Source organism: Ambystoma mexicanum, chromosome 6q (genome assembly GCF_040938575.1).
Source record: "Ambystoma mexicanum isolate Mex_15411 chromosome 6q, UKY_AmexF1_1, whole genome shotgun sequence".
Classification (NCBI taxonomy): Eukaryota; Metazoa; Chordata; class Amphibia; order Caudata; family Ambystomatidae; genus Ambystoma; species Ambystoma mexicanum.
This window is the reverse complement of record NC_090937.1, coordinates 987,633,925-987,656,656: the sequence shown is the minus strand read 5'-3', so window position 1 is coordinate 987,656,656 and position 22,732 is coordinate 987,633,925. Positions and strand designations below refer to the sequence as shown.

General features: G+C 46.1%; 1 protein-coding gene across 1 annotated transcript in view; it reads left to right on the top strand.

The window, feature by feature from the left end:
* The window catches only part of CFAP97 (cilia and flagella associated protein 97), a 390,032-nt gene that overhangs the window by 172,012 nt on the left and 195,288 nt on the right, over nt 1–22,732 (top strand). The window contains exon 4 of the mRNA XM_069631508.1: nt 11,160–11,428. Within this exon, the coding sequence (XP_069487609.1) occupies nt 11,160–11,428 (269 nt within the window). The remainder of the gene's footprint in view (nt 1–11,159; nt 11,429–22,732) is intronic.

Here is a 22,732-nt window from a genome sequence, read left to right as displayed (position 1 = left end):
ATGCTCTAGATGGTTCTCTCCCTTTTGGGGCACTTGTTTCTTGTGGGAACTGTAGTTTCTTAAAACAAACAAGACTGGCAAGCATCGTGCAGTACAGGCATGGTACAAGACGAGGCCCTATTTGTTTCATGCAGGTATCCACAAAAAGAAGGAATAAGGAATACAGCCTGCCTGTAGGGCGGGACTGGCCCTGGGAATCCCTGTGTTAGGCTTCCCATTCCATGCTGAGGGGGGTGCGGGTCCATATCCCCTCTTGACCTGGTCAGATACCGGACCCTGTCCCACAGTGTAGACAGTTCCTTGCTTGAATTGTTTGATCTCACACCCGGTTTTAAGCAATGTCTTTCCTTGGGTAAAATGAAATTAAAACCAAGTTATACTTTATGGCCAAGTTATGCTGTCATTTGAACCTTTAGTGACACTCTGACAATACAAAACATAGGCCTTCATTCAAAATAAAGTTATAAACCTGTTCAGACGATTAACTTCAACCAGGCCTTTAAATAGTTTCTAGTGCAAGGCCTGGGCAGATATGGAACACAAGGACTTTTTATTTTGTATTTAGAGACTCGGGTCCAGTTTCATATCTTTGATGAATAGTCTTGCTCTCACAGTAAATCAACAGACTTTCTTAGTAAACGCAATGGAGTAGACACGAAATATAAAAATGAGAACTGAGCTGTATTTCATCCTTACAAACAAAACTGTAGGGCCAAGATGGACAGTGCTAAATAGGAGAGACTCTGCAGCTGCATAACTAGCTGAAATAATTAACAGAAACCGTTCTAATCAATAGATAGGTCTTCTAAGACAGCATCATAAAATCACTAAGAAGCGTAATGCACAGAGCAGACACAGTTCTGCTTTCATTGATGTTTCACAAAGGGTTTGAATGTCCCAATGCTAGTTTAGATTGTTTGGCAACGTTTTTAAGTTGCCTTCCAAAACGTAGAAGTGGCGCCCAGATTTTGGCCTATTGCAGCAACTGGCTCCTTGGACAAAACGTTAGTCTTGAGTCCTTTATAGATCTTGTACTTAGTCTGTCACTCGTTCAACAGACGAAACAACCCCTCTTCGATTCACCCGTGATCACTTATTCTCTTGCTTGTTGAAGCTTTTGCGGCAGAGGCATGCCTGAGGTATGTAAGCTATTAGGTGTGTAAGGGAGGACGGGGCCTGCATGTGGGCGGAGCCTCATCTACTTATGCATAGACTTCCATAACTTTCTTATGCTTTACAAAAATATTTCTTCTGCATAGCCTGTCGCAAAATTAATATTCGATGTCAACATCATACCCAATGGAGACCGCTCGTCCAAATGACTGCCTTTTTTTGGCTGTCCTGTCCACTCCAAACAATGGAATTTGCAAACCATCAGTCTGGGAGGTTCACTTCCCAAACTCCACCTTTGCTCCACTACCCTACACAGCTCCAATCCACCCCCCACCTGTCCCCCCAACCCCCGCCACATCATGGCCATTGCACACCCACTCCCGACTGGCCATGCCTAAAGCAAACCTGGCCCTGCCCCCCACCTTTCCACACACTCATATGCTATCTGCTGGATCATGTGACTCCCCTCTTCCACTAACAGTGCAGTCATTTAGGTTGCGTTTCCTGAGCGGTCTCTTTAAGAGGTGGCCCAAAATTTGAGGTCTAAATACCGTATGCAATAGGAAAGGGAACATCCAGCATCAGTATGAGTGGCACTTTAGTTATTAACTCTCTTGATGATAGCTTGAGATGCCATTCTACATTTCTACGGCTGAATTACGTACATGCAAGCTGGAGGGGGCAATTACTTTGGCCTTTCTCAAATGATAAATCAGTTGCAAGAAAGCAATATAGACCTGGTTATTGTCAAATTTGGTTAGTTAATTTGCGTTTCATGGAGTCTATTTTTTGTTACTCTTCATCTAAGATAACAGAGGTCATCTAAGTTTGCTACAGTTCAGCATCTTGATATGTCGGGCTCCGTTGATGAAGATAATCTAGCACTAATCGTGATGGTTTCTGGACAGCCTGGTAGATGGACCACCCTTTAGCACCTCAGTAAATTGTATTTCTTTGGCCACCCCTCTCTCCTTCCTCTAGGAAAGTCGCACTTGCATTACTGCTTGTTATAACCAGGCCTTTTTCCTCACTTTTAGGAAAGTACGAATCTGAGTGATTTGTGCACCAGAGCTACTTTGTTTTACCGTGAACTGGCTCAGTGACCCTCTCCCACTGTCTAGGTTCCCACCCCACTGGGGGTTCTGCTGTGCTGCTGCGTCTCCTGACTCCCCCACTTTGTGACCCCCCTCCACCCTCTGCACTTGCTGTGTTGCGCTGTGCTTGGGTTGCGCCTCTCCTCCTCTCTCTGGTCCCTCCTCCTCCTAGCCTCCTTACACCCTCTATGGTGATCTCAATCCCTCCCATCTTCTGTAACTGCTGCTATATCTCCTATCCCTCTACCTAGGTCTGGAAGGAAAAGGTTAAAGAGGGACATCCTGGTCTCCAGCCCAGGCCTCCCTATCGCTGATAACTACATAGGTGCCTCTTCCAGACAGATTCAAACCAACATCCTCTGTCGTTCCCTCACCAGACCTATTGACGCCCCGTATGGTCTCAGTTCTCTCTCCTAGCTCTTCCTCTCCCATTAATGGTGGCACTCGGTGGGAGGACCTCCTTCCACTCCTCCAAGACCACCTCTCTAGCTCCTCTGCCACCTCCTGCCTCCGCCGCCTCTCTGGCACCTCCTCGAAGAACTTGACCTGGATTTCCTTGCTTCACCGAGACATGGTTCACAGCCAGCTCTGTCACGAGTTTTGATACTCTCCTCCCTGATGGCTCCAAGATCCTCTCCGAGCCCAGAACCAACCGACCTGCAGGTGGAGTAGCTCTGATCTTTCCAGAGTGCGGGCCTGCTTCTGTCATTCCTATGCAGGCTTACTCCTTCTTTAAATGCTTGGTCTGCAGGCTCTCGATCTTCCCTGGCCTCTCTGACTGTGGCCACCATCTACAGGCCTCTGGCCAGGTTGCCCCTTCCTCTGAGTGGTGTGGTGAAAATGCAGTTCAGTGCAGTAAAGAGGCGTAAACCTATTGGATGCGAGAGTAGCCTACTAAAAGGAAAGGGGGCTTTATTGATAGCTGCATAGGTTTATGCATTAGGCTGGAGAATGCCCCAATTAATTGTATTCTAAGCAAAAACCAACAGATAATAATGCTTGAATTACAGGTGAGTATGTGGGACTTAAAATTATACCTAATCATTGCAAACAGACCTGGGTGCTCACTTTCACTAGAAATAAATGTTTTATTATTAATTTGACTAGCAGTGGTAGAAGCTGGCAGCACACTGCAAACTACACGTTCCCAGGATCTTACAGTAAGAAATTAAGCAGCCTTCGATACATTCGAGGTCAGTAAGCAAAGCTCATGGGTCCTGGACGGGCAGGGGGGGAGACAGTGCGTGGCAGTAGATGCACAAACATTTCATTATTTGGCATACTAGTATATGAAATTGGTCTAGTGAGGGTTTCAAAATATCCCATGGCGGTTTCAAAGGGCCTCTTAGCACATCTCAGCCTGGGACATGGTACGAAGAGTTCCTACACTGCAACATTAAACCAGTAACTTGTCAACAGTTCAAAGCTCTTGCAGTGTTATAAGTGGATGTGTTCACGTGAGAAGAAGAGGGAGATGTCTGGTGACAGATGAATAAAGATCCTCTGATCATCTCAAATGTCTCAATGTTTTGGCACCTTGATGTGGGATTTGTGGGCTGGACTGTGACGACACAGAGGTGGTCGAGGGACCCAATCATTACTGGATAATGTATGTCCTGATATAGGGGAATAACTTGGCTCTGCCAATTAACCTCACTTGGATTATTGACCCAATATTGCAATGTGATGTGATGCATATAGTTTCTACCATTATAAAGGTTTTCATTTTGGGGCGTACTTTCAACAGCGCTTTTCTTGCAGTTCTGTTGTGCCTTCTGTTTGAATTTCGCTTTCCCAACTGTAACGGAGCCCAGAATAAATTGCATTACTTCTTGCCTGTGTAAGAAAGGCATGGTATCAAACAGTGAAGACAGACGCAAGTGCTCCCTGTTCCACGGTGTTTATTGAACTTCAATGGGTTGGAAAATGCCTACCTAAATCTAAGGATGGGAGCAAGCTACAACCATCATCAAAATAAAGATAAAACAGTCCTACTAGTGTCTTCATCAGAATAAAAGGGCCTATACTAAAAAAAAATCATTTGCCAATCCCTACTACTAAACAACAAACAGTATGCGAAATGATGTAGATAACAAAATGTGTGTAATGAAACCATATGTCAGGGTGACTGGATAGTTGGTTCCCCTTCCCCATGTTTTCATCAAGGGACAAGGCGGCACACTTGGGCTTGGGACACACTTCAGTTTGGCTAAGCACAAGGGCACAGTTCCAGTTAATCTATCGGCTCTCTCTGAAACCAAAAGTCTCTTGCTCAATCAAGGAAGGCTTCTCTCTTGCAAGACAAAAGTTAAACAAAAAGTGTTCAAAGGTCCATTTCTTGATGCTTACTTTTCGATCAACAAAAATTCTTTCTTTGACTTTGAGTCCCCTTTTCAACCGTGCTTGGACTCCCTTTTCACTTTACAATTGACCGTAGGCCTCAGTATGGTTCTGTTCTCAATTCATACCACTTTCACCTTTCTCTTTGAGTCCCCCTCCGTCGGGCTCAGACTCAGATTTATTTCACAGTTTACTACAAATCGAACACTTTCGATTGTGCAAATCATTTGACTTAAACCCTTGCAGGACCACTTTGATTCTCTTCCTCATAAATCATATTCACATTTCATAAGTTTTGTTAGCAGGATAAATTCAGGCTGGGACCTTTCGATTGGGCACCCACGTGGTGCTGGACCACTCTACTACTTACTATTGTGCGATTGCTTCTCAAAGTCCAGAAAACAATTATCGGCTTTCCGATTTTTTATTTGCTTCTTTCTTCAAACGTTTTTCCCATTCGCCTTCATAGGACACCTTGTTGCCACCCGTGACCTTCGTTCATACACATCCCGGTTTCACACAGTTGCCTTCAACTCACCGGCTGTATACAAGGTTCGGCTTGCGGCTTTGATCATGGAGCCAAGGACGATACCGCAGCAGCTGCACTTCTCCCCCAACTTGACTAGTCGGGCGTGGGGTAGGCCCTTGTATCTCGGACATGCATTACAGGATTCTCTGGCTTCACTTCTCTGCCTCACACATGCTGCTTGTGAGTTTTCAACAGCCCAGTGATTACTTGTCAAACGGCCCAAGGGCATCTCACTCCTTGGTTTCGTTCCGCGACTTTCCATCTGGCTTCCTTGAGTCAGCTGCGGTTTGGAATAGGCTGCTTCTTCATGTGCTCCGTCTCGTTCCTTGCCTTGCTCCCAGTGTGTTCTCATGCCCCGCCTTTTATCCCGGTGGGGAAGGTAAAGGGGATTCAGGTGTGAGTTGCACAGCCGCAGCCGCTGCTGAGTTCAGGCACAGCACTTCCCATCTCGTGCTGAAACTGCAGGGCACTGGAGCCTCTGCCTCACCCCCACTGCCTTCGGGAGAAGAAATGCTAAACTAACCAACACCTGCAAGCAAGGTAAGCCCCATGGTTTACACCAAGGAAAATATGCGCTTGTGTGCGATTTATTGAAAAATGCTATTTAAATTTGACTTCAGCCTCAGCATGCTCTGTGCAAGCGGTTCTGCGCTATTTTTGTTATATATTCTGGACTTAAGGCACCGTAGTGCTTTTCCTGACTACTTCGGGGGTCCCCCATTGCCATTCCAAGATGGCCGACCTGCGGGCACTGGAGGCCTGGGCTGTTGACTCCTGCCTTCTTGCCCTGATTGGCTCAGGTCCTCTATGTCCTGGCCTATGGGGAAGCCGGCCCTCCCTCCAAGGCCCACTCCTAAGGCCCTGTCTACCACTGTCCACCACGGTGCGCTGTGCCGTCACCCCCCCCCCTTGGTCGCCTGTGCAATGTATGTCTTCCCCCCGCCCTCCCTTGGTCGCTGTGTAGCGTGTGCCTTCCCCCTGCCCCCCCTTGGTCGCCTGTGTAGCGTGTGCCTCCCCCCTGACCCCACCCTTGGTCGCCTTTGCAATGTATGTCTCCCCCCTGGCCCCCCATGGTTGCCTGTGTAGCGTGTGTCTCCCCCCCTGCCCCTCCTTGGTCGCTTGTGCAATGTGCGTCTCCCCCCCTGACCCCCTTGGTCACCTGTGCAATGTATGTTCCCCCCCCCAGGCCCCCCCCTGGTTGCCTGTGTAGCGTGTGCCTCCCCCAGCCCCCCTTGGTCGCCTGTGCAATGTATGTCTCCCCCCCAGCTGCCCCTTGGTTGCCTGTGTAGCGTGTGCCTCCCTCCAGCCCCCCCTCCCCCTTGGTCGCCTGTGCAATGTATGTCTCCCCCTGCCCCCCTTTGGTAGCGTGTGCCTCCCTCCAGCCCCCCCTTGGTCACCTGTGCAATGTATGTCTCCCCCCTTGGTCGCCTGTGCAATGTATGTCTCCCCCCCAGTCCCTCCTTGGTCACCTATGTAGCATGTGCCTCCCCCCAGCCGCCCCTTGGTTGCCTGTGTGGCGTGTGCCTCCCTCCAGCCCCCGCTTGGTCACCTGTGCAATGTATGTCTCCCCCTGCCCCCCTTTGGTAGCGTGTGCCTCTCTCCAGCCCCCCTTTGGTCACCTGTGCAATGTATGTCTCCCCCCTGCCCCCCTTGGTTGCCTGTGCAATGTATGTCTCCCCCCCAGCCCCCCCTTTGTTGCCTGTGTAGCGTGTGCCCCCCCTTGGTTGCCTGTGCAATGTATGTCTCCCCCCTCCCCCCCTTGGTTGCCTGTGCAATGTATGCCTCCCCCCACCCCGCCCCCCCCTTGGTCGCCTGTGTAGCGTGTGCCTCCCCCCAGCCCCCCTTGGTCGCCTGTGTAGCGTGTGCGCGCCCCCCCCCGGTCGCCTGTGTAGCGTGTGCTCTTTTCTCCAGCCCCGCTTGGTCGCCTTGGTCGCCTATGCAATGTACGGCCCCCCCGGCCCCGTTTTGGTCGCGTGCGTAGCTTCTGCCTCCACCTAGCCTACTCTGTCCCTTGCTTACCTGCTGCTGCCACCCTTCTAGAAATGTCTTATTCCACCAATCTTGTCTTTTGCTTTACCTGTTGTTGCCACCCTTCAAGATGGGGTTGGCTCTCATGTTTTATGCTACCATTTTCTGACCTCATGCACTTATGTAACCAAGCAAGTATTCTTAACAGCGCCACGATGCCCGAGGGCAGTTTGTGCGCTTTATAAATGCAAATAAATAAATAAATAAAAGTTGTTCCAGGCAATTGCCTGACCACGGCACTGGGACGTGTTGGAGTCTTTCCCCATTGTATAAGGGGAATGTGTATGTGTTTGTGCAGGGAAGGGGGGGGGGGGTTACAATACTCATGTAGTTGATCGGGAAAGAGGGAGTAAAGGTTTTAAAGGGGGCGGGGGATACCGCGTCTCACCATTAGGTTTCCAACACCTACTCCCCAGGGATATAGGAGGTGATTCTTTAACAGAAATTTCCTTATCCCTATGGTGGGCCTTTGGTGAATGATGGGCTTCCTTTTCCTGACGGAGCAATGTTGTGCCACATGACCTATTTTCCGACAGGAATAACACATTTTGGATTTGGTACCCTGGAGCTGGTCTGAGTCAGGAGGATATTTGTAGTTTCAACTAGGGGTATTATGGGTCTCTGCTGGCAATATCCCATGATAACTGAGGGGATGCCGGGTAGGGGTGTATCGGAACTGGAGGAATACCATGTGTCGGCCGAGGGCGCGTCTCCCATAGATTCCAAGGACCCCCTGCCCAGGTGGTCCTTGTCGCTTGTCCGCCCCCAGGTTTGGGATCCAAGACCGATGGCCTTCCCCTGGCCACCTGAACAAAGGATCCCCAGGAATAGCCTGGGAGAAACGCCTCAGGTTTCTCAAACCTGGTACACCCTTTTTTTAAAAACTACTTTTGTAAATGTTTACTAGTGAGTTTCGAGGCAACCCGCAGTACAAGGGGGCTGACCTCTCCTCCTCTCTCCTTGCCTCTACCTCTCAACTTCTCCTCCTTGGAAACCTCAACATCCACCTGGATGCTTCTTATCCTTCCTCAGGGCTCTTTGCAACCTCTGTAACTCTTTCCATTCTACCGGAAATTTCTTGGATGTGCTCATCTACTCCAACATCCCCCTCTCTAACCCTCTCACCGCTCCTCTCTCTTGGACTGACCACTTTCTGCTTTCTTCTCGCCTGAAACTCTGTCCCTCAGGCAAATCCAACCCCAGCACTGCCACCTACCTTCTCAGTCATTTGGGCCATGAAGCGGGTGCCAGTGGATGACTTTGCCTCTTTCTCTGATCCTCCTACTGCGGCTGACTCAACTCTGACACAGACCTCTCTAACCTGCATCTTTCTATCTCCAATGCTCTGGTCATCCTTGTCCCTGTCATGAGAATCCAAGTGCAGCTATTGGTATGACTCTGACCTTGCCACCCTGAAACCCAAGTGCGGGGTGGCTGAGAGGAAGTGGAGGGCTTCTGGCACATCCTCTGACAAACTGGCTTGTCACCTGCTACAGAGGCAATACAGACTCTCTGTCCTGTCCAAGAAAAGAGTCCACAACCAAGCCTATGTCTCTACTGCTCTAACAACATGGCTGAACTCTGCAAGGAGAAGGGCAATCCTTTTGCTGTCTATAGCTCTCCTGTTCCCTCCCAGGCCCTCAGTACCACTCTGGTTTCTCACCTCCCCTCTAAAACCCAGGACATCCTGTCCTCGCTCTCCTCTTCCTCCACTTATTCCTTCCTAGCCCCCCTCTCACAGCTTCCCCCCTCTACTTCTACCTTCCACTCTTTCTCCCTGACAACACATGACAATGTTTCTAAACCAGTCTGATTTATGAATGTGTCATCCAACAGGTGCTCCCCTAGTCCTCCAGAACTATCAAGGACCACATTGACACCCTCGCTCCAGTTTTAGCCGATTTCTGCAATCACTCTTTTGCTACTGGATCGTTCCCCTCTCTCCTCAAGCACTCCCTCATGCATCCCTTCCTTAAAAAAAAACTTCTGCCGACTCTACCTGTCCGGCAATTTATCACCCAATCTCGATCACTCCTTTCCTGGGAAAACTCCTGGAAAAGCTGGCCATCTCCCAGCTTACTCTACACATTGAATCTGTTGGTTGTCTCCATGCGCATCGTTCTGGCTTCAGAGCAGCCAGAGGCACAGAAACAGCTCTCCTGAACACTCGTCAAGATCTGCTCTCTAATCTTGATTCCAGCCTTCCTTCTGCCCTCATCCTCCTTGACCTTTCCTCTGCTTTTGACAGGGTCAATCACAACATCCTGATCAATCGACTCTGCGCAAACCTGAGCATCACGAATCAGGCCCTGGAGTGGTTGACGTCCTTCCTCTTGGACCGACCATCCCAGGTCCAACTTGGGTCCTTTCTCTCTGTCACCTCTTTCTCCACATGTGGTGTTCCCCCAGGGCTCTACCATATCACCCTGGCTCTTCGATGTCTACTTAGCCCATTTGGCCCACCTGATCTCTACCTTCTCCTCTAACTTTTAGTGTTATACGCATGACACTCTGCTCTCTTTAGGGCTCCCCTCAGCTTCCTCTCTTCACTCACTCATTCCTGCCTGTCTATCTGTGATTCAGGATTGGTGTGCTTCCAATGATCTCTTCCTTAATGCAAGTAAGACAGATATCCTTCTCATTGGGACCCCTGCTTCCTGCTTTCCCTCTCACTCTGGCTGCCCTCCTTGGGCCCTCTTCCTTCGCATTCCTGTGAGGCAAAAAACCTTGGTGTCATCTTCGATTCCACTCTCTCTTCTCTCCTCACATCACACACCTTGCTAAAAAGGCCCACTACCAGTTGCACCTCCTCAGAGGTATTCTTCCTTTTTTCCCTTTCCCCCAGAAGCTCACGGTCTCCAGAGCCCTGGTTCTCTCTATGCTGGAATACTGCAACAGCCTCTTTCTCAATCTGCCTTCTTCTACTCTCCACCCTCTGCAACTAATCCAGAACAGGACTGCAAGACGTATCCTTGGCCCCAAGCCCAGGGACCGTATCTCTCCAGCTCTGAAATCTCTCCACTGGCTCCCAGTGGCTGCAAGGATCAAGTTCAAGATCCTCTGCATCAAGGCTTTCTGGGGCCAGGGCCCGCACTGCAACCAACTCTCTCTTCCACAATAAATCCCTTCTCGAGCCCTTGGCTCAGCTACCTCCAACTCTGAGGTTCAGTCGCTTTGCCAGGCAGTGAGTGGGTTTGGATCACTTTCCTCTGCAGGTGACACCCTCTGGAATGGCCTTCCTGCCCCTCTAAAACTTGAGCTGGGCCACCTGAAGTTACGAAAGCTGCTCAAGACCTTCCTTTTCTACTGTGCTTTCTCTTTCTCTCTCCCCTGCTGACCGGCCTGCCTGCTGTGCCGACTGGTTGCTTGGCTACCCCCAGAGTCTCACTGGGTACCAGGCTCCTCCATGATCCGTCTCCCCTGCACTGCCGCTGGGCCTTCCGCGCACTTGGGGGCTGTAGCTGTAACCTCTACAGCTCCCTCCCTCCTTGCACTTACCCAGAGCCGCACTGCCCTGGCTGCACTCACTCAGAGCATTGCTGCCCTGATTGCATTGCCCCTTCCCTGGCACTTACCCCCCCCCCTCCTCCCTTCCCCTTGCACGCTATCGCAGTTGCACAATCTGAATGACAAAAGGCCGAGTAAGATCGTTGCCTTGTCCTCCTGTCTTCCCCACCTTGTCTTGTCACGCCTAGAAACACTTGTGTTCAGGCGCGTTGTAAATGACATATATCATATCATGAATGACTAATAGTCTTGGCTGAATGTGCAGATTTTCATGGTAATGTCAGCTAGGTGTATCACAGTTAATCATTTCCAGTATAATTACTTTATTTCAATGAAAGTTGCAAATGTATTCGTATTAACAGTTTTATTAAATGGCAATACGTATAATGTAAACAATGAAAATTGGGCTAAAGCCCTAACATTGCACATTTGCCTTTGATTATGAATATGCCAAAGGGTTACATTATCTTATTCTTTAACAAAAACCCAGTTAGAGTAAACTAATGTTGTGCTTTTTGATTGTAACGTTACATCTTTTACTGTCCAAGCTTTCATGCATCTAGATAAGAAGGAACAAAGAAATGTGGTGATTGACCACCCAGCCATTACAAGGTCAAAGAACTATTCCTTTACGAATGAAGAAGTGAGACATATTGAAAGGGAAAACCAACGTCTTTTGAAAGAACTTTCGAGGCAAGCTTCAAAACCAAGAAGCAAAAGCATCACTCCCAAGAAATCTTCGGGCCCCCCTCCCAAGTTGTATCACACCACTATCAACCGACAGCGAGAACAGCTAAGAATAGAAAGAGATAATATGGTAGGTTGGCTAAATTATCATTGTTCTTCTATTGAGGTATCAGCATAAACATTGTTTGCATTTTTTTAGGACGACAGCTATTCATGTTTTAGTTTATGGGGGTTGCTCTGGGGTTGGGCTCTGTCTTTCTGCTGGAGAACTAATGCTGGCTGGAGCTTATGACTGAGCCGTTGTGCCAGTAGAATCTTGCTGATCTCTGCCTTGTTTGTCTGTGTCTGCTGCTTTAGGGGGGACAGAGAGGACCCCTCTAATTGCCCTCTTTGCTATGCCTCAACCCTACGAATCCCCTCCCACCTGACTATATTTCCTGCTGCCTCGCTATATCATTGCACTCGGTTTCCTGCATGCTTCCTCGGTTCCCAGGACAGCTTTCAGACATGTTGGGTTATATAATATAGTAGAACGGAGATGGCCTGGTTCGCAAATCTAGTCCTCAAAACCGACCAGTTGAAAGTGCAGGCTCTCGTGATTACCAGAAAATACGGTACATTTTCTCTACAACCGGTAATCCAGTTCTACAATCAGAAAGTGGTGCCAGCCTTGATCTTCGGCAGTGAAGCAGGCCTAGGGCTAGCTTAGGAAATCTGGGAAAAGCTTGAGAGCAGGTTTTGGAAACCTATCTTGAGACTCCCAAACTCAATCCCAATGGCAATTTTAAGACACAAACTGGGTCTCCTCTCAATGCACATAAGAATAGTCTGGAAATCGCTCACAGTTTTGGCAAATTGAATTCCTGGAACTGTCCTCTGCAGTATAATATCAAGAACAGGCCAGAAAGCTCCTTCGAATGGATGTTGAATGAATGGAGTGCTAAATGCCTGGAAATCCTGACCCAATGTGAAAACCCACTACTGGTCAAAAGAACGTTGTGGGTGGTCGACTGATCTGAAACGGAAGCAAAAAGGTTTGCCTCGATACACCACACCCTATCAAAAACTTTGACCAACCATTTTAACGTACTGCTGGCCTACCTAAGAAGATCTTCAAATCCCAGTTCCAGAGACTTGTTCTTGAGATTTTGTCTGAATGTCCTGCACACAAGATCTGTTCTATGCCGATATGGAGGAAGGGAGAGAGATAAAACTGCAGACTCTGCAACCATTGTGACAAAACAATACAACGTCTGATCCTCTATTGTTCCGAGTTACGAGTGGAGAGAACTCGACTACTTTATGAATGAATGAAGAACATAGCAGGCACTGGGAGCACCTGTACAGAGGAAATGGCCCATCTATGACCAGATGCCTGGTTATCTTCTTAGAGGGAATTTTCAAGAAGAAAGTCCTTGATCTAGAAGTTAACGTCACAATCTCTCCTTATTAACCCAATAGATACAACATCTTCTGACAAAGGAGCAATCATGAACGAGAAGATCCAACAGGAGAGGCTGTACGATAGAGAATACAGAATCGCCTAAACTGACTCCTGGCTCTGTATCTGATAGCATGCTATAGAAGGAAACCACATCTCTTTTTTTTACACACGAGGAGTGTCTTGTGATTGATAATCCGAAAAGGAACACTTAAAATTTCTATAAGTACCTTACCTTCTCATTTACCATGATTGCTGGACACCGTTTGTTTTTGATGCTCTTGATGTTTTCCTTCTTCGATGTTTTGACGTTGGATGAAGAAATAAACGTTTTTGGAATAAAACTGTATGTTTATAAATAAAATATGATTGGATATGAATGTCAATATCCACCACCAGTTGTCCTGCTAGAGCTGCTGAGCAGTACCCCTGAGACTATGTGCCTATTTCAACCAAAGGGGTTGAAAGGCCCTGACACAGCCCCTGTGCAGGGACTTGTTTTATGGGAGGGCAAAAGGGGCACTTACCCAGGGCCCCCACCTTGTAGGGGGCCCCACAAGGCTGCTTGATCTAAAGATGTAACATTCCTTTGTTCACCAGACTTAAATAGCACACACAAGGATATTGTATTGCATGGTGCTGAGGCTCTAAACCTATTGCCTGTCTGTTTTGGAAAGTTCATTTTACCTCAATCAATTCATCATGTACTGCTTTCTGTGTTCACTGTGGTATATATAGTTTGTGTGTTCCTTGCGGCACAACTCTTGTAGCATTCTTTCCTTCCTGTGGGAATTATGTTCATGTGCAATAGCCACATTTGAAATGCATACTGGTAAATTGAGTGCCCCAATGGTTCAGAAGTTAGCTCAGTGTTTTAAACACTCATTGCAGTGATATGCGTTCCTATGCAAGATTAGAATAGCACATTCCTGTAAGGCTGGCTGAACCTTTCCTATGTCTGAAGTTTATAAACCTGCCTGCATATGTACTTGGTCTTGCAGCACAACAGGTGCTATTATCGGCAATATACCTGCACCAGATAGGGGTAGCCATAAAAACCAACATGTCATCCTTATGGTGAAGGTCTAGAAATTGGTGTGCTCAGATGGGGTGTTGTAAAACCTAGGCAATCGCCTCCAACGTTGAGCATAAAATGTTAGTCCAAGAGATGAGTAAGTATCAGAATTTGGAACCAAAGCATTCATGCTTGTATCCTGGCTTTGCCAGCAGACAATACAGTGATCCAATTAATCATCTTATATCTCGTACATTATTGTACTGTCTTCTGTGAAGTTTGCCTCCTCGCATGCTGGTGGCATTGTTTAGCCCATTTCTTGATCTTTCTTCTTATGTAGGCCATTTGAGTGGAAGGGGTGGTAGGCATAAGGGAGCAGACCGGATGGTGAAGGGTGCGGGCAAGCATATTTTAAAGTCTGCTCGTTTGACACAAAAAACGCTTTGCATTTTTGTAAAAGCCAAAGGTTTTTCTGCACGTTTATAAATGACAATTTGACAAGCCAGTGTTTTGGAAGTATGTAAAGCTTTAACATGCAAAAGACCAACCCAGATTAAATCTGTTAAATAACACTGTATGGTATGCTGGTACTTAAATAAGTCTCTTGGTGATGGAGAGAATGAAGCTAGAATCATTCTGTGTTACACCCTTCTAAAATATTTTGTTTTTAAAATTGGTCATCTTTGGTAATGTTATGTGTGTACTTTCCAAGTCAGTTTTATAAAATGAGATTATTTTAGTTCATGGTAAGAAGTGGAAACAAAAGTGTTCAAATTCAGAAATTGCAGAGTTTGCACAAATCCCAGATTCACCCTTTAACCAGTTTGGGTAATGCTGGGCATCTAATGTAATCTTGTATTCCGTAGCTCTCGCAATTGCCAGTCCCTAAACCTTTCAGAATTGTCAGCACTTTTAGAGAGATTTCCTTCTCAGGGTATGATCTTCAAAACAGCCTCACTCATGGTTTCACTGGCTAAAGTGTTGCTTCCACTATAATAGTGAGCATTGATATATTGCACACCACAGGAACTTGTTCCCTTGATCTCTAATGGCAGCACTATTTGAAAATGATGTCCCACTTATAATCTCAAATCTGTCTGGATACAGACACCTTCCTGGTAGCTTCTAATCTGCATCCACTATCCATGCTATGGTACGTGTAGCTTTCTCCTTCCTACCAATTAGTCTGCTCTATACATGCTTGAGCACGTTTGCATTCTGTGAGGCAGCACATGTGATATCTCTGTCTATTCTGGGTTACATGTACCTTTTATATACAGTCCTGCATTAATGCTACAGGCTGCATACCTTCCTGGATTCTATTGATATAAAGTCTCCTGTATCTATGCTAGAACAGAAGTAACCTCTTCATAGACTGATTAACAAGTAGCATTTGAAGGCAACATTATCAGTCTGATTAGAGCAAGAATAAAGAGGGTAAGGGGGATTCAAAGGGAGTAAACATCCTTATTTTTAATGCTGTGAGGTAGCATATCGACCTATGGGTTGTGATTGTGGCAGGGGAGGGGGGTTCAGATATTCTTGAGCACTTAATTCCTTTGGTTTGGTGGAGGGGGCCCCAAAGAAGTCCGTGCCCAGGGCCCCAAAGGTGTGTAACATAGCCCTGTCCCTGTGGCCAGTCAGTAAATGACGTTTGCTGAGTAAAGGCTCCCATCCCCACCCAACCCATCCTGCTACGAGCTTTGTTGTGGTGCTTCGAGTAGATGTCCAGTTAAAATCCGCTACCACCACTGGACTCCCTTAACCTCTAGCTGGCTAAAACGGGGCTGCCAAGACAGCCTCTCCACAACAGCTCTGCTGCCCCTCCTGTACCAAGTGCAGAACCTTGCACCGCAATTTTATGTAACGTTTGATTTTAAAACAGCCTTTGGATGTAAAAAAATAAAAAATAAATCATAACACATTTTCCTTTGCGTATATTGTTTGAAACTATTTTGCGGCCAGTCACGCGAAAAGTGCATATCATACTGAAGCTTTAGCAGTATATGTATACTGATAGACGAACATAAACGTGTCTTTCGGCATCGGATAAAGCCCCGCTGCTCATCCGTGGACCCTGAATCCTGGCTCTGCGCGCTTTAAGTGCTCGGGGAGGCAGGCGCCCAGGGCTGTACTAGCCTATAGGGAACTCTGGAGATTTCCTGGTAGGCCTATGGCCCCTGGGCATCTTTTGTGTGGCATTTCCACATTTTCCAATAGGAAAATGGTCGGGCTTGCTGAAAATGTGGAATATGGCGCCACTTAAAACATTATTTCCAGGCTCTTTTGGTTCCCAGTCCGCCCCTGCTGCAGGCACCTTGCTGCACGCTTCATGGCTATGATATTTGCATTTTTGGACTAGAATAATGTACTCTGAAGACGCAGGGGGCAGGATGCCCGCATTTTCCGTCTATCTCCAAGTCAGGAATATGCAAACAGTTCCGGAGCAGATGTCCACTGTCATTTTTGTGTTTTGAGGGATTCCCCATGTTGAACACGTGTGTGTACAATTTACAGGACAATAAATATCGAATATTTCTAGGAAGTGGCCCCGAACCACATTCCACAGTTTTGTTGTTTTACTATGGATGTAATTGAAGCTGTAATGCGGATTAAACTCGTCGTGATCTAAATGTGGGCATCTTGCAAAGCATACACAATGTTTGAATTCGATAAGACCTTGAAAACTTCTTTGGTGTTAATAAAGTACATGCATTTATGTCTAAATGTCTGGGTTAAAAAATGAAAAATACCGACTTGGTTAGCGTCAAGCTCTGTAGGGGTCTGGCTGTGCGAGCCTCCATTCTTGGTCTCTGGGGTAGTGCGGCCTCGTCTCCAGTACCGATCTTTATGCTACTTGGACTGGTTATGGTAACACCTCTTTCTTAGACACCTTATTATATTAACTTAAACTAATGCACGATTTGCACGTGATACATTGATTTCACTTGTTTGAGGAAAGATTATAAGAAATGCCAGAGTAATCATGACAGAAGCCTTTTTTCACATCAGCAATCTGCTTTTCCCTTGCGGTTGGGAAGTGACACTGGCGAGTGAGTGCTGTATAAATACGCTTGAACAGGTGTCCAAGCTTTGCAGTCAGCTGTTTGGGTGCCACACAGTCAAGTGAAATTGAAGACTGGTCACGTTCACGGACCCTCTGAGAATATGTGAAAGTAACAATTTGATCTTTCAAGTGATTATGAATGACCTGCATACAGGAAATGCAAGGTCACACTGCAGGCGTTGGGCTGGTGGCAACACTTTAGCAACGTTTGTACTTACGCAAGTAGTAAACACGTGTACTGTCCAGATACTTATCTGCAGAGGAATCCCCATCTGGAATGTCTGGGAACGCCATGCTGCGAAGAGCTGTGGCAGAAATCTGCCTTTATCCTGCTGGACCCGGCCTGTAGTGCTCGGGGGTCGTAGCTTGGCAGTTTAAAATGGCCATCCCTTTTATGGACAGGATTAAGACTGTTGTGCATAGGCATAGACAGAGAGGGACCTGAGCGGGCAAGGCCCACCCAAAATGTGTAAATGCCCACTCAGAAGCACTGTATGGGCATTTACAGATGTTAAGCCTCTGTGCATATGGCCGTTCCCCTTCTAAAATGGCAGATGTGGGCTTAACTATGATGAAAAGAAAGGCTGTGCAGAGGAAATCCCCCACCCCTTGCTTATGCTCAATTCAAAGCTTTCAATCCTTCCCTTTTTAGATGGGCCTAGAACACTTCCCAGCATCCGCAGGATATCGTTCATTTAAAGCACCTGCTGCTTAACTCTGTATGCAATTGCAGACCACATGTTCCAAAACCCGCAAAATTGCTTCAGCTGTCTTATGCAACAAGCACTTTTTAACCTAGAGGATGCAATCATGACCCAAAAACTGTATTTGTTTTTTACATATCGATGCCTCCCAGTTTCCACAGCGGTATTGTGGTATAGGGCAAATCACCACCTCTAAATACATTGGTTTCCTTATCTTCCAGATGTGGTCAAAAAGTTTGTTTCACCAATTGACTAAATTGTGTGAGCTTGATCGAAGCTCACACAAGCCGGTCTTCTTTCTTTACCAATTAACCTAATTGAATTATCATAGGCAAATCATTTTACTTGCAAAGGGCTGAAAAACGAGTACATTGCTTTCAAAGTGAAACCAAAGGCCAACCAAGCACTTGACACAATGATATCATAAGTATGGTAATCTATTCAGTGTCTTGCAAAATGGCACACAAAATTACTATTCGTCATACATTTGCAAGGCTTGTAAAGGCTGAAGGTTATTTGTTTAACCATAGAGCCAATGCACTTTTCTTTTTTGAGAGTTAATTGCTATGCACGCTTTTTCTTTTTAATGTGATTGCCAAGTGGTGTTATACACACACACAGGACATCCGTGATCTTTATAAGCCCCCATTGGCTGGCAAGAACCTGGTGGTCAAACCTGATGGAGCTAGTGTAGGAAGTGATGGTTTTTCTCATGTTTTTTCCGGTGATGCTCTCGCAGCAAGGAGGGAAAGTATGACACCCATCCCCTCTACTTATTTTTACATTTGTTTATTGGTGAGGTATTACAAAAGCAACATTCAAGTTACACATTAGTGATCAAAAGAAAATCCTCTCCATATCAACTTTTTTAGCAAGAGTAATTCCAACAACACATAATTTGCTACATAACCGGACCTAGGCCTCCGTACATTAAGAAAAAAAAGGGATCATCAACACAAGTCGGATAATGACGAATCAAGAACCAAGCGTATGGGTGCCTTACGTAGTCCTAGGGAGCCAGGATCAAGAAGTTTAAAACTTGCTAAAGATATATACAGATGTAGGGCATGAGTGTGCTTGGGCGGCGGGGGTGCTGTAATTGGAGGAGCAGAACACTGATGTGTGGGATGTTTTTATCCACGCATCCAAGCCCTACCTCAAAACTGTGCAGTTCTGACATGGAAAACATCATGATGGCCAGAGCTTCCCAGGAAATGCACAGGGAAATGCATGAAGAATAGGCTGCCACTCATTTTTGCCGATGTTATGGGCACAGAAGGGCACTGCCTAAAACCACCATTGGACTACCCACACAGTAGTCTGAAACCATTGGGAATGGCAATGCTGATTGCCAAAAGCAAACCCATAACTGTTGGGAATTCATTTTCTTAAATCCCAAAAAGGGGTGCAGTACCAGTACTCACCACTATCAGAAAGCCGGCGTTTTAAAACCACCAGATTTTGTCGAAAACTGAATAAATGAACCCAAAGCCTGCCAAAGAAAGACTTACTGAGAGGTGGATCCAATGTAAAGTTATATTCTGAAGTGACTTGAAGGTTTATAACAAGACTGGCTGAGCTGTGGATTTCAGCAGTTTAAGTAAATTTGGACTGAAAGACACTAAAAATCTAAATGTTTAAAAGAAATGAGTGACCTACTTTGAGTGTCACATAGGTTGCAATTGTTTAAATGTCATAGTTTTAAACTTAGAATCAGCATTCTAGCTGCATATGTAAACATTGTCTTGACTTAAACTGGGTAACAAAAAGTGACATTTTATCTGAAACCTGGCTTAAGGAACTGAATTCTGCCTGGCAACTACCCCCATCAGGAGTGAAACTTGAGTCACAGCTGTGTTCCCAGGCCTATCTGCCTTTTGCTGGCCACACTAAGGATATGCCATCTCTCTGATAATTGAATTAAGGGGAGCTCCCACAGAATACAGGAGCTCTGAACAAAGCCCTGTCCTGACTCAGGCAAATGTTTTATTGGCGGGAGTCGTAAATGGAGCTTCCTCCTGGAAGGACAGGGGAGGGGCACTGCCTGTGAGAGCAAGCTGGCTTGGCAGAACTGGAAAAACCAGAAATTCAACCTTGTGCTGGGGGGAAACCACACCCCTTTGGGGCCAGAACATAACTCTAAAAAGATGAATAACTCATATTACGGACTTGTGAAAATTATTTAAATGACACCATAATTCTTGTGATTTTTCTGCCCACATTTTAAGACGTGTTAGGACCCGGTGGTATGTTCAGGGGGGTTTTAGCGGAAAAGAGGATATTACTCAAAATATGTGCATGTGAAAAATCTGACACTTCATCAATTAATGTCCATACTCCTTGCGCACATGTGTGTAAATTTGGGTTAATGTCCGAAATTGCAAAATCAGTTAAAAAGTGCAAATATTGCCATTTCTGAATGCAAGCTCCCAGGAAGAGCAGAGTTGGAACAGGGGATACCTCCTGTGATATGTGATGGGTGCATGTAATTTCAAACCACTGTGTAGCTATGAAATATGTTTTTTGAGCAAATATAGATTGTGTGTAAAGTTGACAGGGGTGGGTTCTCTGTATCATAAACAGACCTCATCATGATGACACTTCATTTCATTCCCCAATCAAGTGGAAGCGGATGAAGTGGCCAATGACAAGTGAAGAGGGGTAGAGCTTAGTGATGCTGCACACACACCCATTTTAAAAACAGATAAAAGCAGACAGACAGGACAGATAGGGACCTTCAAATCCATTTGCTGCGGGACGCTCTGCTGTGAAAATCCATACTTTATCTCCATCAATCTCTAGAGAAAGCTGTGCAGAAAGATCCAGACTTTAAATCCATCAATCTCCAGAATCCAGAGAGAGCAGACCCAGACCAGACCGCTGTTAGCAGAACCAGAGAGAGCTGACCCAGATCACTGTGAAGTGCAGAGACCAGTCTAAACCTGACCAGATCCGTGGCGAGGCCCATTTAATTCAAGAATATAGTGTGAGTACCTAGCAAGACTGTGCAGAACCAATCTCTTAGTTAAAATAATATAATTCAATCCTATTTTAATCTAAGTAGAACTGCCTCCTAACTGTCACCTGTCATTTGTAAAGCTGTCACTTGTCATTTTCTAGTTGCAAGCTGCACTTGTCTTTTTGAATTTTAACATTCCAAATCCGAAAAACTACCTTTATTTAATCGCTCATATCTCCGTAACCGTTCGTGCTAGAGACTTGCAGTAACTTTCCTCAGAAAGCTTAGAATCGTGGCTTTCCTACGAACCTAGAACCGCATTCCTACCCCCTATAGTTTTGCCGTAATCGCGAAAGACGCACTCGCGAATTTTACAGCGATTTGCCAATTTCTCCAAGTGTAAAAATCTGCTGCTGCTTGCCTTCCGTTGCAAAAATTCGTTTGCCTCTTAAGAACCATCCTAGATCCTTGCTAAAGTGAGCCTGGACTGATATTAACTTGATATCACTCACCCTGAACCTCTAGAGGGAATTAAAAGCATTTTAGCATATTTTTCACTTCATTGCCAGCACATATAAAAGCATTTTGGGCCTGTGTTTCCAACTTCTGTAGTCTAAGCTTGCTGGGGTGAACTGAATTACAGTTGATTGCATTTCTGAGAACTGTGTGCTTTCCTTTCATTTCCTTGCATTGCATAAAGGGGGGAGGGGATTGCCAGAGAAAAGTGATTACATTGTTTTGTTGAACGCATATTGAGTATTTTCTGTACTGCATTTTCATTCCACCTTGCATCCATTTGAAACCATAAAGTATTGTTGCTATCTTATCCATCCTATAACCACTCATCATTGATTATAAAGAAGTGTGCTAGTGCCAGACTATCCATTATTGATTATTGCTCAGATTCAGTGTGATATACAATTATTAATTTATTATAAAGCGTGATATATATATATATATATTGTTTAAATTATCAAATAAACCTTTTAACTTGCAAAACAGAACTACTTCTTGGCTCAGTGGGGTCAGGGGGATTCCAAGGGAGGGGTGTTATATAGGGGTAGTCATCCAGAACGCATGAACTGGACATAAAGATATATCAATAAGGGTTTTCATTCAGTATCCCAGACTAGGCGTTGACTTAGCTGTAGTGTTGAATTGAATCCTCTTACAGATGCAAGCAGTGCCCGCCAGTCCTCCAAGGTGAGAGGTAAATCAGCAGCAGTCTTTGGCTGTATCGCTCCAAGCCACACTCTTGTTTCAGCCTCAAACCAAATCCTTAGATCTGCAAAATACGTTCCATGCTGCGTGCCATGTTTGTTTCCATCATATAGCTATGCATCTTTTAGCTCAAATGCATGCCGTGCCCATAAATTTGACAATGTGGATATGTTTACTTGGTCTAGGGTATGTGCCCAGTAGGCACTCAGAGTCCCAATGATATCTGGCAATACCAGCCTCCATGCATACCTGTTTAATTCGGGACCAAAAACCTCTCCCCTGAATGCAATTCCACATCGTGTGTATAAAGTCAGCACCTTCTAAGTTGCACCAGGGGCAGGCTGAAGACACATTTCAGTTTAACTTGGCCATCCTGCTTGGAGTCATGTTCGTGCGATGGAGCACATTAATCTGTATTAGTCTAAATCTAGCATTCCTAAGTACGTTCCCCCACTGTTTTTCAGAAATGTCTGTACAGATATCAGATTCCCACCACGTTCTCAGTTTTCCACATTTTATGCTAGTTCTTTCGAGCAGGTGTGAATACAGTCTAGACACAGGTTTCCAGCCATCCTTCAGTACATACATCAACTCCAGCAGCATGTCCGCCTGGGGTTCTTCTGGCCATTCAGTCCATCTGCCTCTAGCCACCCTCATGTACCTCAAGAACTGTTCTCTGGGGAGGCCCTCTCGCTGTGCCAGACATCCAGTCCCTAAACACCCCATCGCCATACATATCGCCCCAGGTGACTATGCCCCATCTCTCCCACCTCCTGGAGGCAACAAGTTCCACTGTGTCTGTACATAGTTGCCGCTATCGGAATTTTGGATGAGTAAAGGTGCCGCAGGCGGAGCAACACGAGCACTCTGGACCAGATCTGCCGACCCAGCTTCACTAGCAGGGGCTAGTTACGCCTACCATCTACCGGGTGCCATACAATTTCTTGGAGCCAAGTGGGCCTCACCAGTGACTGTGAAAGATCAGTTTCAGACGTATGTTCATCCGATAACCATTTTGTTACAAAGC